This window comes from Carettochelys insculpta, chromosome 1, assembly GCF_033958435.1.
Source record: "Carettochelys insculpta isolate YL-2023 chromosome 1, ASM3395843v1, whole genome shotgun sequence".
Lineage (NCBI taxonomy): Eukaryota > Metazoa > Chordata > Testudines > Carettochelyidae > Carettochelys > Carettochelys insculpta.
In genome coordinates, this window is record NC_134137.1 from 219,193,370 (window position 1) to 219,208,705 (window position 15,336).

Sequence of the window (15,336 nt, forward strand, 5' to 3'; positions counted from 1 at the left end):
CATTTCAGAAGGAAAAAACACAAGTCATTTTTATGATGGCGATTTGCAAAAAGCTGCAGCATGAGCAAGAGCAGAAGAAACAATACTTGCAGGAGGATATGACACTTGGTCTATCTGCATCTGTTGCTTAAGTCACTGAAGATTCCAAGCTATCAACAAAGGCAGTCGCTGCATTTAGTTCGTCTGAACATTTCACTTCTATGTGGTGTGGAGTAGTGTGTGAAGAAATAATACTTGTATTCCTGGGTTTATCAGCTCACCAGGCCTACACTGTGCCACTGCCCAAGGAGTCTTGTGTGTCTAAGTGGAGCAAAATAGTCAATGAGTCTAAGCTAGTTTCAATGGAAAATTATTAAAAATAATGGTTCTGTGCACATATTTAAGTGGAGACTGGAAATGGAAAGAGAAGCTATGGTCATTACTGTAACAGAGATGGCCATTTCCTGCAATCCTGTAGAAACCTTACTGAATTAAGTTTACGTGTTTTGGGGGTTCGTTGTACAACAATCCCTCGAAATGCATGATTTTGAATTGCACTTAAATCACATTACGCGAGTTAAGCACAACTCAAAATCCCACTGCCCCTAGCCCTGGCTCAACCCCAGTTCAATGCACCCCCTCCCCACCCCCACACAGTCCTGGTTCAATACCTTCTGTGGGCACGTGCGCAGCTCCAGATCACCACTCCCCCGTGTGCAGTTCTGGCTCACCCTCCCCCGCCCCGCGCACACAGCTCTGCCTCACCCTCCCCCACCCGTGCATGTCTCCAGCTCAACCCACAACAGGGCCGCGCGGCCGCTGCTCAACTCCATTCCCCAGACCCCTGCAGCCCTAACCCACCCCAGGCTTAACCCCTCTGCCCCTTTCCCATGGCCCCAATCCACCGCCAGGCTTAACCCTCCCCAGTTGCCCCCCCAACCCCAGGATTAACCTTTCAAAAGGAGCTGCCGAACGTGCGCTCCACCGGAAAAAAAGCCGCCCCCCAGCTTACACGAGATTTGAGTTATGCAAGGGTGCATGGGAATGGAGCCCTCGTATAATTCAAGGGACTGCTGTGTTACAAATGTAAATGTTTGTATATAATTGAGGGATCGTATGTAATAACTCTGCTGGAAAGACATGACAATCTAAACGCTAGGAAGTGTTATAAGAGCTTCAAAAGAATCTTTTAAAAATGGGTGAAACAAAAATGAATTTTTATTTGAGTGGGTATTGCAGGAAATGCTGAGGGAGAGGGGAATGCAAATTCCCACCTTCCAATCCAGTCCTTTGAAGCAAGGTCCCAAGGACAAACAGTGTGGTACTTTCTACCTGTGAGCAATTATGCTGCTTATTCCCTCTGAGGAGAAGGCAAAGCAGGCTTGCAGACTCAGTCTGAGCTGTTGAGGAATTCACAAATAACAAGCAGTCCTGCAGCCCCTTTGAGACTAGCACATTTATTAGGTCATGAGCTTTCGTGTGTAAGGCCCGTTTCCTGAGGTGACTGGCCAAATAAACATTCATCTAATAAATTTTAATAGTATTTAAGGTGCTACAGGGCTGCTTGTTATGTGTGAAGCTACAGGGTAACATGGTTACCCACGTGGGGAATAGACCGTGGACAAGAAACTGTGCAGCCTGGAGAAACCCAAGTCAGAAAGATGAGAGTCTGGAGTCTCTGACCAAGAGGGTGACAACTGAGGAGTCAGGAGTCTAGAATAGGAGCCCTTGCAAGGGGAAAATACAGGTGCACTTGCTCTGCGCTAAAGGCACATACATATTGAAGGGGAGAGAAAATTGTTTTAAATCTACTATAAACTGGGTGATAAAAGTGTGCCTATGACTCATGTGTTTCAGGGTTTTGTGCTTTCATTCTGTTCTTTGTTGCATAAGTGTGAGTATAAAATAGTTCCAGAAGTTATTTCAGATTTACACCACTGTAACAAAACAGAGTTTTACCCCAAACCTGTATGTGGTTTTTTTTCCCACCAGTACCCTAATCTCTGTACCCAACTTTTGCCCCCACACCCTCCCATTTTGTGGTGTTCTGAGGTAAAAGTATCCCTGAAACTAAATCTCTTTTTACAACCTGTGCTTTGCAGCCTGCAGAATGTTTTCTAATTCATCCCAAGGAAAAGGAAGAAAGCACTGTGAAGGTGAAAAGGAGAAGGAAGGTACTGTCAACTTTCCCCTCTTTTCTTCTTTTAAAAAGTTTAGCACAAATGACATTCAGGGGCTGGATGGGTGCAGTTGCTTTTATAACACAGGTCAGTTTCGGGACAGCACAATGCCAGTGATATGGCATTACAAGCTGGTTTTGCTGGGTGTAGTGTGCTGGGAATACAGCATTGTGGCTAGTTTTAGGAAGGAGAAAAAAAACCCAACTCTATCCTAGAAGAGAACCTCTCTCAACTACAGTCAAGACCTGCTTCACATCTATGTACCCAACCACAACTTGTGTGCAAAGTTGAGTAGAAGACCTTAATGCAGAGATTGAAAGGACATTGGGGGAGACAGAATCACCTCATCTCACCTTTGCAGCCAGACTGCAGATGTTACTGCTTTTCATGGGCAATAGTGTGTTAGTCCCCTTTCTCCCCACAGCAGAGATGCTGGGTGTCTTGTTATGTATTGATTTTCTGATCATGACCCTTGGGTGTCCCCAGGGGCACCCTCCACAATCCTGGTGGAGATGACATGGCACAAAATGTGTTGTCTTTTGCACAGACCAAAATCTTAGCTGTCTTACAGAGCCGGTGCACAGGATTTTGGCTTTATATTAGACTTTGCACACACCACAAGGGATGGGAGGATTTTGCCCTAAATGCAGCTCTGGCAGTAATAACTATGTCACTTTTACCGCAGCCAAAACAAATGCATCCCATGATGAAAATGGGTGGGTGACTAGTCCTAAAATAAACCTCCACAGTTTTCATGCAAACAGTAGAGGCTTAGTTAGACCTTTCGTTTCAGTGGTAATATGCCACAAAGTCTGGACACACAGCCTGTCAAGCAATTATCATGAAGAATTTATCACCCTAACCTATATGTCCCAAACTAATGTTGTTCTCTCTTATAAATAGTTAATTAAATAAAACCCTTTGCTCCATAAGCATCTGGAATGAGTTAGAAGAAAAATAATAAAACTTCCTGTGTGAAGAACATTTCTTCCCCACCCCCGCCACCCTCACCCGCATCTCTCCTTGAAGAAAAAGTGTATGATCAGGTGTCCTAGCATTGGCTGTTATGGAATTTCTTGTTAACATCAGCATCTTCCTCAAGAGAACCATATTTTTCCAGCAGGACTGAGTGAGTCAGTGAATGATGTAATGGGCCATTGAAACGGCAATTATTCTGTGGTACTAAGCAGAAAGAGTCTTGTTGATGTTGGGTTATTATCTGTTAGATAACTATGCTCTATAAAACTCCTCCAAGTGGTGCAGCTTGCAGTTATTATGCAGCAGGAAAATTTTACCCAATCAGGATGGAACTTTAATTAGTGCTGTTCACTGAGACACTGCAAGGACTTGTGCCAGAGTTCGCTGCAAAGCTCCCAGTGCTTTCGAAAGGCTCTGGATCAGGAACTAAGTGCTTTGGGACTGGACAAAAATCTTGGCCTGTGTGGTTTCAAGATCTATTTTAGGGCCAGATTACGATCCCTTTAGTCTCAGGATTGTTCAAGCCAGTAACACGTCACTAACACAAATAAAGAGTTCACAGTCTTGCTGTTAGGTTTGTCCATAGTCTCAGGCTTTGTCAAAACTACAGCATAAAGTCGATTTTAAGGCACTTAACTCAATAGTCCAATGTGACTGTCTTCACTACAAATACCATGAGGTCGATTTTAAGAGGCACTAAGCTCAACTTAAAAACCCTGACCCTCGGATGCAGCGTAATGCCAAGTTCGAATTTTAAAGGTCGAATTAATGCTAGTGTGGAAACAACATTACTTTTGTCAGCGTCCAGGGATGTCCCACAATGCCGAGAATGTGGCTGTTCTGGCTGCGTTCACTTCCGCTGCTCTCCAGGTGTGCAAGAAGTAGGAAACAGGAAGCCCAACTATTTGTATTCATTTTCTTTATGGGCAGCATGGCGACTGCATCTCACCATGAAAAAGAGCCCCAAAATGGAGCCAGCAGGAAACCAGGATCTCGTTTTGACTGGCAGGCTAACCGCCAACACACACATACTACATGGCAACTTGGCTGTGAGGACCAGACAGTGGCACAGCAGGCAGCGGCATGTCCTGCCCTGAAAGGCTTCATCCCTGCACAGGGTGTAGCAGGAGAGGCTGAGAAACTTCTTTTCTGTGCTTCCCATTTACACAGGGCAGCAATCCCCTCCCCGCCCCTGCCCCCACCCCCAGGCACCGTGCAGCTGGCAGGCTAGTCCCTTCTCCACCATACCACATGCTGGCTGTGCAGTGCGCACCACGCTTCCAGACAGCATCCTGCCCTGCGTGGGGTGAGGGCTTCTTCCCTGCAAGAAACTAGTTTTCTACACTTCACATTTTCTGGGGCTTACCAAGCGCTGCGGGGGGGGAGAGGGCGTCTGGACCCTGGTGGCAAATATTTTCGGGGGCTGGACTCCCAGAGGCAACACCTGCTGGGGTTCAGGTCCCTGACAGAAGATATTTTCAGGGCTGCTCCCCCCCAGACACACAACTGATTGAACCATGTCAACAGGTCACTCAGCCGCCCCCTGCCAGCTGATATTTTCAGGGGCTGACATGCCGGGGGGGCTGGCCCCTGGCAACTGATATTTTTGGGTGCTGGTCCCCCAGAGGCACCCGCAAGGCACCAGTACTCTCCCTTTCCAAATTGTTGGCTCAGGGGAAGATTTCCTATGAAGGAATGGATCTTGTGGGCTCTGTCTCTTTACTAGAAGAGGCAAGGGAATCACTTCATTCTTTCCCCAACTTTTCTATCTTCTAATGCTTCCTTAGCTTTGCTTTCTCTTCTCGAGCCACTTCTGACTGGGGTGATGGCTCCTTCCAATAGCCCATAGACATCAACACCCTCTTTGATTATTTTGCTCTCTTCTTTTTAGTCTTGGGGGGGTTCATAATGAGTCTGGAACAAATACTTCTAAGGGTCTCCTCACCTAGTGCATTCCTCACTTTAGCCAGAAACACTACCAATATACTACCACTTTTGCACTGCACCGTCTTTCTTTGTGAATGATACCAAGTCTCCCCGTAGTCGCAAGGAGCCAGTTTATTCCACTTGAGTATCATGGGCTTCACCTTCTGAAGCCCACCTGTTTGGTGTTTTTTTCCCCTGGGATTCCCAAATTTTCCCTCTTCCCTTGAGAATAATATGAAGTGTTTCCCTAGTCTCATGGAGCCAGTTTGTTCTACTTGGGCCTCATGGGCTTCACCTTCTGAAGCCCAACAGTTTGGTGTGTTTTCACCAGGTGTGGGATTAGTTGAGCGACCTGTTGACATGGTACAATCAGATTATTTTTAAAAGTCACTGTTCTTTAAAAAGAGACAGAATGAAGCACAGTCCCAGCAGTGACCGCTTAGAAATGTAACTGCTGCATGGCGGCTTGGGGCTGGGCATGGTGTCTATAATGCGGATGACTCAAACAATGTGTAACATCGGGGAAAGAGTCTTCAGAAAAATGGCCATTTCCAATGGGAGGGGAATGAGGGCAATGCATTCTAGGAAGATGACATCACACACCCACAACCGCATGCTGGGCATTCTTTCCCATAACACACCAGCAAGAAAACCCAGAATGCCACAGAGCCGAGGGGACTCTGGGATAAGTTCCCACAATGCACAGCTGCAAAAATGGAACTTTGGTGACTTAGTGGGGTTGCACTAAGTTGACTTTGTGGGCAGATGTGGAAACTTTATAAAGCCCACAAAACTTTGACTTTATTTCATAGTGTAGATGTAGCCTCAGGGGGTATCCATGTTAGTTTGTAGCCTCACAAAAAACAAGCAGTTCTGTAGCACCTTAAAGAATAGCAAACCTATTGGGTAATGTGCTTTTGTGGGTAAGATCCACATCTTCAGATTTAGTCCTGAAGGCGTTACAGAACTGTTTGTTTTGTGTGTGGTTTGTTCGTGTTAGGTTTGCCCCATTGTCTTGCCAAGATGCTTTCTGTGCTTGAAAAACTCCTGTTTTTAAAAGCAGCAAGATCATTTAAATAAAGAGGGATTCAGGTTCTTTTTCCTTTAATTAATTAATTAATTAATTAATTAAATTAATTTAAAGAGTGAAATTATAACGGCTAAGCATGGTAAAACTCTGACTCCTTTAAATGGGATTAAGATCAAGCCCTAACTGTGGGATTTGTTTATAAAATACCATTTTCCTGACTGCTTGTAAAAGATAGACTGCTCAGAATTTTTGAAAAGATGTAAGAAAATATTCTCAAAGTGTTGACATATAATACTGCATTTGACATTTCAACTGCTGAAGTGGCTGTATGATGTACAACCCAGCACCCTGCTCCTGTCCCACAGTTGGAGATTTAACATTGTAATTTAGGTTTTCGATTCATGACATATCTTTGGTCCTAGAAAGATCTCAAACAAAGAGATGGTAATGAGGATCTAGTATTTTTGATATTGCTAGAGAATTATTGCCACCCCATCATTCAAAAATCATGAACTAGATCCTCACCAAATAATACAAATAATATTTCAGATAAATTCAGAGGAACATCTAGACTGTAGATTCACAAATAACAAGCAGTCCAGTAACACCTTAAAGACTAACAAAATATTTATTAAGTAATACCTAATAGGTTGTTTCACGTTATTAAAATAAATGTTGAATGTTGTTTTCTTTGCCTTTTGGTTTTTGAGCTGTTAGGGTATTCTGTAATCACATTTCCAAGCTGTTCTAAGCAATCAAGAGATGAGATGTTCCATGCAATTTAAATTAGAAATGAGATTGTTCAGTAATCTCTTGAGTCCTGGAACGGGAGCTTTAAGAAAAAACACTTATTATGGATAAGACTTGTGTTACATTTGTGATACTTGGCAACACTGCTAAAGTAATAAATTAAAAAATCTATCACCCACCTACACCCCCAGCACAACCTTTGAGAATATTCTAATATGACAGTATTGCATATAGACTACACAACGGAGGTACGCAGTAAAGATATTTTGCTTTTTACTTCACAGTGCATCTTCACAGGTTCTGGACCCAGTTCTCTAATTTTCAATCCCAATGAAGTCAATCAGAGTTTTGCCCAAATATAAGGACTTTAGGACTGAGTTTTACCTGCATAAGATTATGATGAAACGTACTCTTACAGAGTATCGTTAGATTGTCAGAGTAAACACCATGTTGAAAATATCTCACATCTCCTTTTTTACTTTTGTTTGCAGAAGAAAATTTCTGATATTCTTGCAAAATCGTCTCCAAAACCAGGCGTCCCTGAAGACCTACAAATGCTGCTTAATCAACACTTTGGTACTAAACGTTCGGTGATTGAATTAGAGGAGTTAAAACTGCCAGGTAAAATGTGCCACATTAAAGACATGTATTATTCATTTCCTTTTGTTGGGGGCATGGGGATTAGGAAATAAACAAATTCTTAAGCCAAATCTGAGTTCTAGTGGGTTTTACGGGAATTTTTTTCATGTAGGGTATTGCAGGGGTTACCAACCTTTTCAGCAGCCTGGCACACTTCAGCGAGACAAAGAGTTCCATGGCACACCCACGTTTTTCAGCTGAATCGATTGCTCATAAAAGTCACATTTACTTGCCTTTACTGTGGTTACAGTTTCACTAGAGATGCTTGCAGCATAGTGCGTACAGCAAGCTAAACAGGGATCAAATGGATTAATGTTTCAAATCCTCCACAGAGCACTGGGTCATAGACAGCCAGCACAGACACATTTTCAAAATCTGTTCAGTGCCATTCTAGGGATGTCAAGTAAAAGGGTAACCATTGAAAGCAAGCTCCCCCGCTATCTGCCTGTTGGACCCAGGATGCAACATTTAAACTTCCACCTTGCCGCAGCAGGGAGTGGGGGGACAGGTTCTCCGCCAGGTCATTCAGGTCAGGAGGCAGCATTTCAGCTGCTTCCTGGCACAAATGAAGTCCTGTGAGGTTGGCATTTCTCCTTACTGTGGCTCTCCAAAGACCCACCATTGGCAGGAGGGGTGGGGGAATTGATGATCCCTGCACCAGCTGGGACACAGGCAGCTTTGCTACTTGAGTCCCAGCGAATGCAGGATCATCAGTTCTAATATGTGGAGATACAGTAAGGTCTCAGAGTACGCGATCCCACTCCCACGTGTCCTACCCCAATTCCTATTGTAAACCATGCAGCTGATTTCCAGTTCTGTTTTCAGTCGCTCCCCCTGCCCTGGCTCAACCTCCCTCAGCTCCACATGGCCACAGAGCAGCTCCCCCCTAGCTCCGGCTCACCTCGCAGGCCCATGCCTGGCTCTGGCTTACCACCACTCTCACATGGCTCCAGCTCATGCCCCCACCCCCAGCCTCCAGCCCGGTTTTAACTGCCTGCAAGCAGCTCTGATTCAAGCCACCACCGCCCCCCATAGCACCAGTGCAAACCCCCTGCTGGGTCACAAGCCACCCGCCTCCCTCCCCCCGTGGCTCCGGTGCAATCCCCATGGTTCACATGCCATCTGCTCGTCCCCCTGCCCCGCGTGGCTCCCTTCTTGCTCACCCCACCCCACCCCACGCAGCTGCACTGCAAACCCCTCTGGCTCACAAGCCGCTCACTCACCTCCCACTCCTGCCCCACACGGCTTTGCTGCAAACCCCCTGGCTCACAAGCCGCCTGCCTTCCTCCCCACCCCCGCAGCTCCAGTGCAACCCCTCAGCTCACAAGCTGCCTGCCCAGCCAGCCAGCCACCCCACCCCGCCCCGGTGCAACCACCCTGCCAGCTCACCACCCATGCATGGCTCTGGTTCCAGCTCAACTCCCTGCCTCCCTGCAGCCCAGCTCACCACCCGTGCTCAACTCTACTCCTCATCCCCTTGCAGCCCTAACCCACCTAAGGCTTAACCCTCCCCAGCTGCCACCCCCAGCCCAAGACTTCCCTTTCTGCTGCTTCCCTGGCTGCAGAACATGTGTTCTGCCAGGGAAAAAGCTGGACCTCCACTTATGCGAAATCCAGGTATACGCGAGGGTGTGTGGAAAGGAACCCTCGCGCACTCTGAGACCTTACCGTACGCATCTCATACAGCTGGAAGGGACCTTCAGAGGTCATCAGGTCCAGTCTCCTGCCCTCTTGGTAGGGCCCAGCACCATCCCTGAAAGATTTTTTTTTTTAATCTATTTCCTCCAGACCTCTAAATGGCTTCCTCAAGGATTGAGCTCTCAACCAGGGGTTTAGCAGACCCAAGCTCAAACCACCAAGCTATGCTTCCCCCTGGGGTGGTGCTGCAAAGAGCCACAGTGAGGGAAAATTGACAACATTTCATGGCACACTTGTGCAGTTTTTGCGGCATGTAGCGCAGTGGTTGAAAACCATTGGGGTATTGCTACGCTGTTTAAGGTGACTTATGAGTTCTTTTGGAATAAGTAAGTGGTTTTGTTTTCCAAATGGTGCTGTCAAGGAAATGAAAGGAAGCATTGTTTCAATGTAACCACTCATCACAGAACGTTAATTTCAGGAAGTTTCTTTTTTTATGGAAGTGCAGGGATTTCCAAGTAATGGTTTCCAGGGTACTGAGAGCCAGCAAAATGGTCTTATTCCTGTGGTTAGTGGAACTGTACTTATACATTTAGCAGAAGGCTTCACCTGAGCTGAGGTAAATTCTCAAGTAGGAAGAATCAGACGCCATTCTGAATTGGTTATGGAATTCTGAAGATGCTGCTCTGATTCCTCTGTTGGCTCTTTTGGTAAGCTACATGAAATGAGCTGGCACTTTTAGTCCAGACCTAGAGGATGGATGTTGTGTCAAAAGTGGCTGCGTGTCAGCAGTCTGACAGGAAAGAGTGACTCCTGAGCCCAGTGATAAAATGGGCAGGGCTTAGAGGCTGAACTCCCATCTTGTCCTCCCAGGTGAAGAGGTGTGTGTTTTATTCTGTGGATAAAGTGGAACTGGTTTTTCAGTACTGTCTGTGCAGCATCTTCCAGAAGCTTCAATTCACAAAGCAAGTGTGTGTATGGGAGGAGTGGTTTGTAATGAAAACAATTGTAATTGTCTTGGGTTTAGATAGAGATGCTTTTTTTTTTCTCCTCCTGTAGCTTACTTCACCCCTTAACAGTGTTAGCCTAAAAAGTTTCACAATTCCTTATTTTGAGCCCTGATTGGAGCATTAATTTTTGTTGTTGTGTTATATAAGAAGATACTCTGAGATCTTCTTATTTATTGATGATGTATACTCTGAGCCAAAAAGGCCCCAGCATCAAGTCCGTTAGGCTGCTCTCTCTCGTTTTTTCTCATTGATATTCACAGAACTCTTTCTGCCTTCTGCCCACACCATGGGCAGTCGTGTGGCACTCTGTTTTTGAATGTTTAAATCTTGTCTTTGTAGATAAGAGCACTCTCTCTCTTACCAGCTTCATGCAAAGACATACGATCCGAGACTGACCCTCACTTCTTTCTTTAGGGTTAGTTTATCTTTCTTCTTGAATCAGGAGAGAGTTTTGCCGTTGCTGACACATTGCATCCTCAAACCCAGAGAAGTCTCTTCCCTCCTTTGTATTGCTATGAAATGCTTACATGTTATAATTCTAAATCCACAGGGTTTTGGGCAAATAACAATATTGTGTCACTTTCCTATTAAGAAAGGCCTTTAGGCTAATGAAGTGACCCATTTCAATATGGATTGGGTCTGGGGTGGCTTTTTTTTTTTTTTCCTTTTTTCCTTTTTTTTTTAAAGGAGGAATTGGAAACTTGCAAAGCCGAAGGCATTGGTGGCTTCTGTAGCTGTCAACTCATTCATATCAAGTCACTGGGCAGAATGGAGAGCAACTACTTGAAGTTGTTTAGTCGTGTTATCAAAATACTAAGCACGGATGTTCATCTTTGAGCAAACGTGATTTCTGGCTGCTACAGACTGTAGTTATGTGGCTTTAACCCTTTCTGGGTTTTTAAAGATATTGTTAGCATTCCATTTCTGCTGGTTTGGTGCAAATAGTCATTGACCTAGAACCTATATTTTGTTCCCTTTTGAAGTCAGAAAATTAAGAGCTGTATCCTTCCACATCTTCTTCTGAATTGTTCAGCATTATTAAGTCCTTAATATGAGTTACTGTATTCAGACTGGGCTGGGCCCTCATTTGCTCAAACAATGGCAAAGATAGATGACACAATTACCCTGAAGAAATGAAAAGAGGACCGAACCAAAAATTGACATTAGAGCAGCGAAATTACTCCCTGTAGTCTTTTCCATGCTGCCCTTTGGATGCATTCAGTGGTGATAGCCTCACCTTTGGAATTAAAACTGCACTTGAAATCTTAGCGGTTTACCCTACAGTGCAGGGGAGGTACATCTTGTAAATAATAATACTAAAAAAAAAAAGCCTAAATCAAGAACTGATCCTGCAAGGTGCTGAGCACCCTCACAGCCTCTTACACACCAGCTTCTAAGTAAGCTATTGGGAAGTCATTTTAGTACAAGGGGTTAGAGTCTGGATTCTGGTGGTGCACAGCTAAGCCTTCAGCAACAGAAAATTAAAGGACATTGACAGATAAACAGAAGGAAAGCTGTTAAACTGGCAAGTACAGCTCTGACCAGTGATTCAGCACAAGTCCTTCTGTATTTGCCAATTTAAAATAACCCAGGCTCGAATTTTACGCCATCCTACATTAAATGAAATTCTAAAGGGGTACCACACTTACAGTATGAGAAAAAAAGCTACCTATTTTTGGTGCTTTTCACAAATATTGTGGAAGCATGTATCTTGTGCGTCCGCTCACTAAAGTTTTCAGATAGACACAAGAATGTTCTTAGTTAATGCGTAATGTATTTCACAACAAGCGATTAGAGAGATTTTGTAATCAAGCTTTTTTTATCAGAATTAAAACAAATAAACTTACCCAAATACAGACACATTGGCAAACATACCCCCTCCTAAAGAGGTGCCTGGTGCCAAGTTTCATGCACTATTGTGACGGTGCTGTAGGATGCAGATCGAAGTTGGTGTTCAAAGTGTGAGTTTGTGCATGCTTACAAAAAGGGAGAGGAGACTAATGGCACTTGGCAGTTATTGGTCTAACTGAATGGGGACTAGCAGCTGGGTAAAATTTGGCAGATTTATATCTAGGATGGAGCGAGTGTCATTGAGGAGGCCTCCAACTGAGGATGGAGAATTAAAATGCATGTAAATGTTTATATAGTTGTGACTGAACATAATTTACTGAGCTGTGCAATGTGAGAGTTCCATGAGAAAAATAACCCCATTGATATGAGAATGACCCATGTCTTACTTTTATTCTATAGTACAATCCTCATTGTTTTAGTGACTCGTGAATGTAGGACTTGCCATGCTGGATTGGACCAATGGTCCAAAAAATCATAATGCTTCTGGCTATGGCTTCTGATTGATGCCACAAAGACATATGAAAACCCTCCATTATATAGGTGGTCAGTTGTGTATTGCTGGGCTTAAGGAGGGTGAGGGGAGACAAACATTCAGATAATTGAGGAGGGATTTAAAACTGTGTTTATAGATTTTACCATGATTCGGTTAAATAGTTTACAAGCTCACTGCTGTTGCTGGTTCGTAGTGGAGACCGTGAACTTTTGCCTTTTCAGAGTGCAATCTGCCATAGTTTTCAAAGAATAAACATTACTGGTAGATTAATCCAAGAAAGATTTAAGAGTTGTATTTTATACTGTGCTGTAAATTTATAAATGCACTCCATTGTCCTATTGCAAGTCTGTCAACAAAGTATTTTGTCTCTTACGGTTTCAGATTCGTGTTTCCTTCCAGCCAATGACCTCACCCACAGTTTTTCTTCTTACCTGAAGGAAAGTGAGTAAAATATTGTTTGCAAGGACTGTGGCTTAGATAACATTTTTTAGTTCAGTATTCAAGAGGAAGTAGAATCTTCATGGCATACATAAGATAATATTGCGCATCTACTCACTTAAAATTAATCTTAGTCTTGAAATATTCGTGAATTCAGTTATAGTGTGTCTTCTGTGCTTCTGCATCTTTGTATTCCGCAAGACTTTATTCTGCATCAAAATATTTCAGTTTTGCTTTTAAATAATATTTGAGAAATATTTTTAATATTTGGTCGCATTTTGTTAAATATGTAAGGTTATGTCTGTGCTGACAGCAGTGTGCAGAGTACATACAGTACAAGCCTGCCTAGCATGGGCATAAATAGCATTGCAGACAGTGAGGTTTTGGTAAATAAAGACATGCCAGAAGCTTATGGCATATGTCAGCTCTCTGCCTGCCCCCTTGCTTATACTGCTGCCTTAAGCAGTGCAGCGTCCACAACCTCCTTCCTGCTGCAGCCTTTCCCTGTCACAGGCTCTGGCCATAGCAAAGGACTGGGGGCAGGGGACAAGGTAGCCAAGAAAGAGGCTCTGGCATGTCCCCACTGCTAGGGCCTTTCCCTGCTACAGTGAAAGACTCCTGGCAGTGCACTAAGACTGGCAGCAGGAAAAGGCTCTGGCCATTGCGCATAGCTGGAGCCATTCCCTGCTCCCTCCTCCCACTGCCATGCATAGTGTTGATGCAGCTTGCGTTTTTCACCGCATGGTGTAACTGCACGTCTCCTATATGCCACCCCCGGCGGAGACAAGGCCTAACTGTGTTATCTTAATTTTATTGTGCCATTTCTACCTGTTCCTGGCTACTGATATTAATAATGGGAATTTTTATTCTCTTCTGCCCTGGTTAAGTAGATCTGCTTTTACGTTCTCATGGTACTTGTGTGATTAATGTATCCCATTTAATGATTTTTATCGCTAATAAAGCACTGCTGTAAAAAAATTGCATTGCCAAGTTAGGGACAAGTTAAGTCAATGGATATGTGCGTGTTTACACAATGACTGCATTTTGACTCTTGTGTAATTTTTTTATTCATGTAGCCTGCTTGGTAATCCTATTTCATTGTTTGGTACATGAGAAATTTTGTTTGTTAATTTTTTGAAGTATCTTAATTTACATATTTTACAAACTGAGATTGTGAAATCCTGTGCAGGAAGTATATTCTTTTGCCGGGCAGCTATTTGTCATGTATGTGAGCAGTTAAGCATTGCAGTAGGCATTTAAGTCATAACTTTCTCTCTTTCTTGTTGCAGTTTGTCCAAAATGGGCAAAACTTCGTAAAAACCACAAGGAGAAGAAGTCTGTGCTGATGCTGATTATCTGCAGTTCTGCTCTCCGTTGTTTGGAGCTCATTAAGTAAGTTGAGAGCAAATGTTATGTTGAGACTGGCACCTGGTCAAAGGTTTTGCCTGGAACCCCAGACATAAAGGCAAAACTGGGACACTGTCCTTAGCTAGCCAGCAAAATTACTGACTCAACTAATGCAATATCCTTCACTCCTCCAAACCATGGTACTGTGGTATTTGGTTTAAACTAAAGTAGAACTTAATAACTCAGCTGCATAGATGTACTGTTTTTGTTACAAACCAAAAGTAAAGAATAGTTGCTCTTAGAAAGACATACAGCCTATCACACTTAAGTACAGATTAAGTGCATAAAGATGCATAGCTCAACACTATTATTTTGATTGCAGTGTCAGGACATTTCTGTTACAAAGTTCAACAGTGATCTGGGACCTCTGTAGAGACCACCGTGTCTGGCCTGTGTTAGTGTTTCTCAATCTTTTCAAGCAGGCAATTCACAGTTATTTTCATGACCCCCCTCCTCCTTGCATTTACTATGAAAGTAATAAAGTTAAAAAAATGTATCAGTGATAATAGTTTGCAATACATTTTGTTAGTGCCTCACATCCCCGCTCTGGTTGGCTTGTGACCTTGCTTTCCAGGGTCATGATTCATTGGTTAAGAAGTGTTGGTCTACCTGGTGTCCTGTTTTCATGTGCATGGAAAGCAAAGCCTGCTCAAGAGGGTGTGATTCTGCCACCCTTTACTGAATGATTTTCAGAGAATAAGCCTTAATTTTAATTCCTGTCTCCTGTGTTTTTATATCTTTAGGCTGCACTGTGGTTACAAATGCAAACTTTTCTTTGCACCTATGAGGGCTAGATTTTTTTTCCATTGAAAGCTGAGAGTGTGCAACTTCATTAGCTGAGCCTTAAAGAAAAACACAAACTTCTATGTCAATGGTGACAAAATAGTGGCTCCTCCATGAAGCCAGGGTCTTCAGAAATCCAGCTACGTTTGCAGAACTGGCACAAGGAAAAATTTTTCCTTCTTCCTGGAGTGTCCCCGGGGGTGCTCCACGATAGGTGTCGGGCTCGCCCCGGCGCCG

General features: G+C 43.8%; 1 protein-coding gene across 9 annotated transcripts in view; it reads left to right on the forward strand.

Moving 5' to 3' along the window:
- Positions 1-15,336, forward strand: part of CMSS1 (cms1 ribosomal small subunit homolog) — a 422,380-nt gene that overhangs the window by 391,828 nt on the left and 15,216 nt on the right. For all 9 annotated transcript variants that reach the window (XM_074999555.1, XM_074999563.1, XM_074999593.1 and 6 more), the window contains 4 exons: positions 2,082-2,153; positions 7,335-7,464; positions 12,853-12,912; positions 14,199-14,301. In XM_074999555.1, the coding sequence (XP_074855656.1) occupies positions 2,082-2,153; positions 7,335-7,464; positions 12,853-12,912; positions 14,199-14,301 (365 nt within the window). The remainder of the gene's footprint in view (positions 1-2,081; positions 2,154-7,334; positions 7,465-12,852; positions 12,913-14,198; positions 14,302-15,336) is intronic.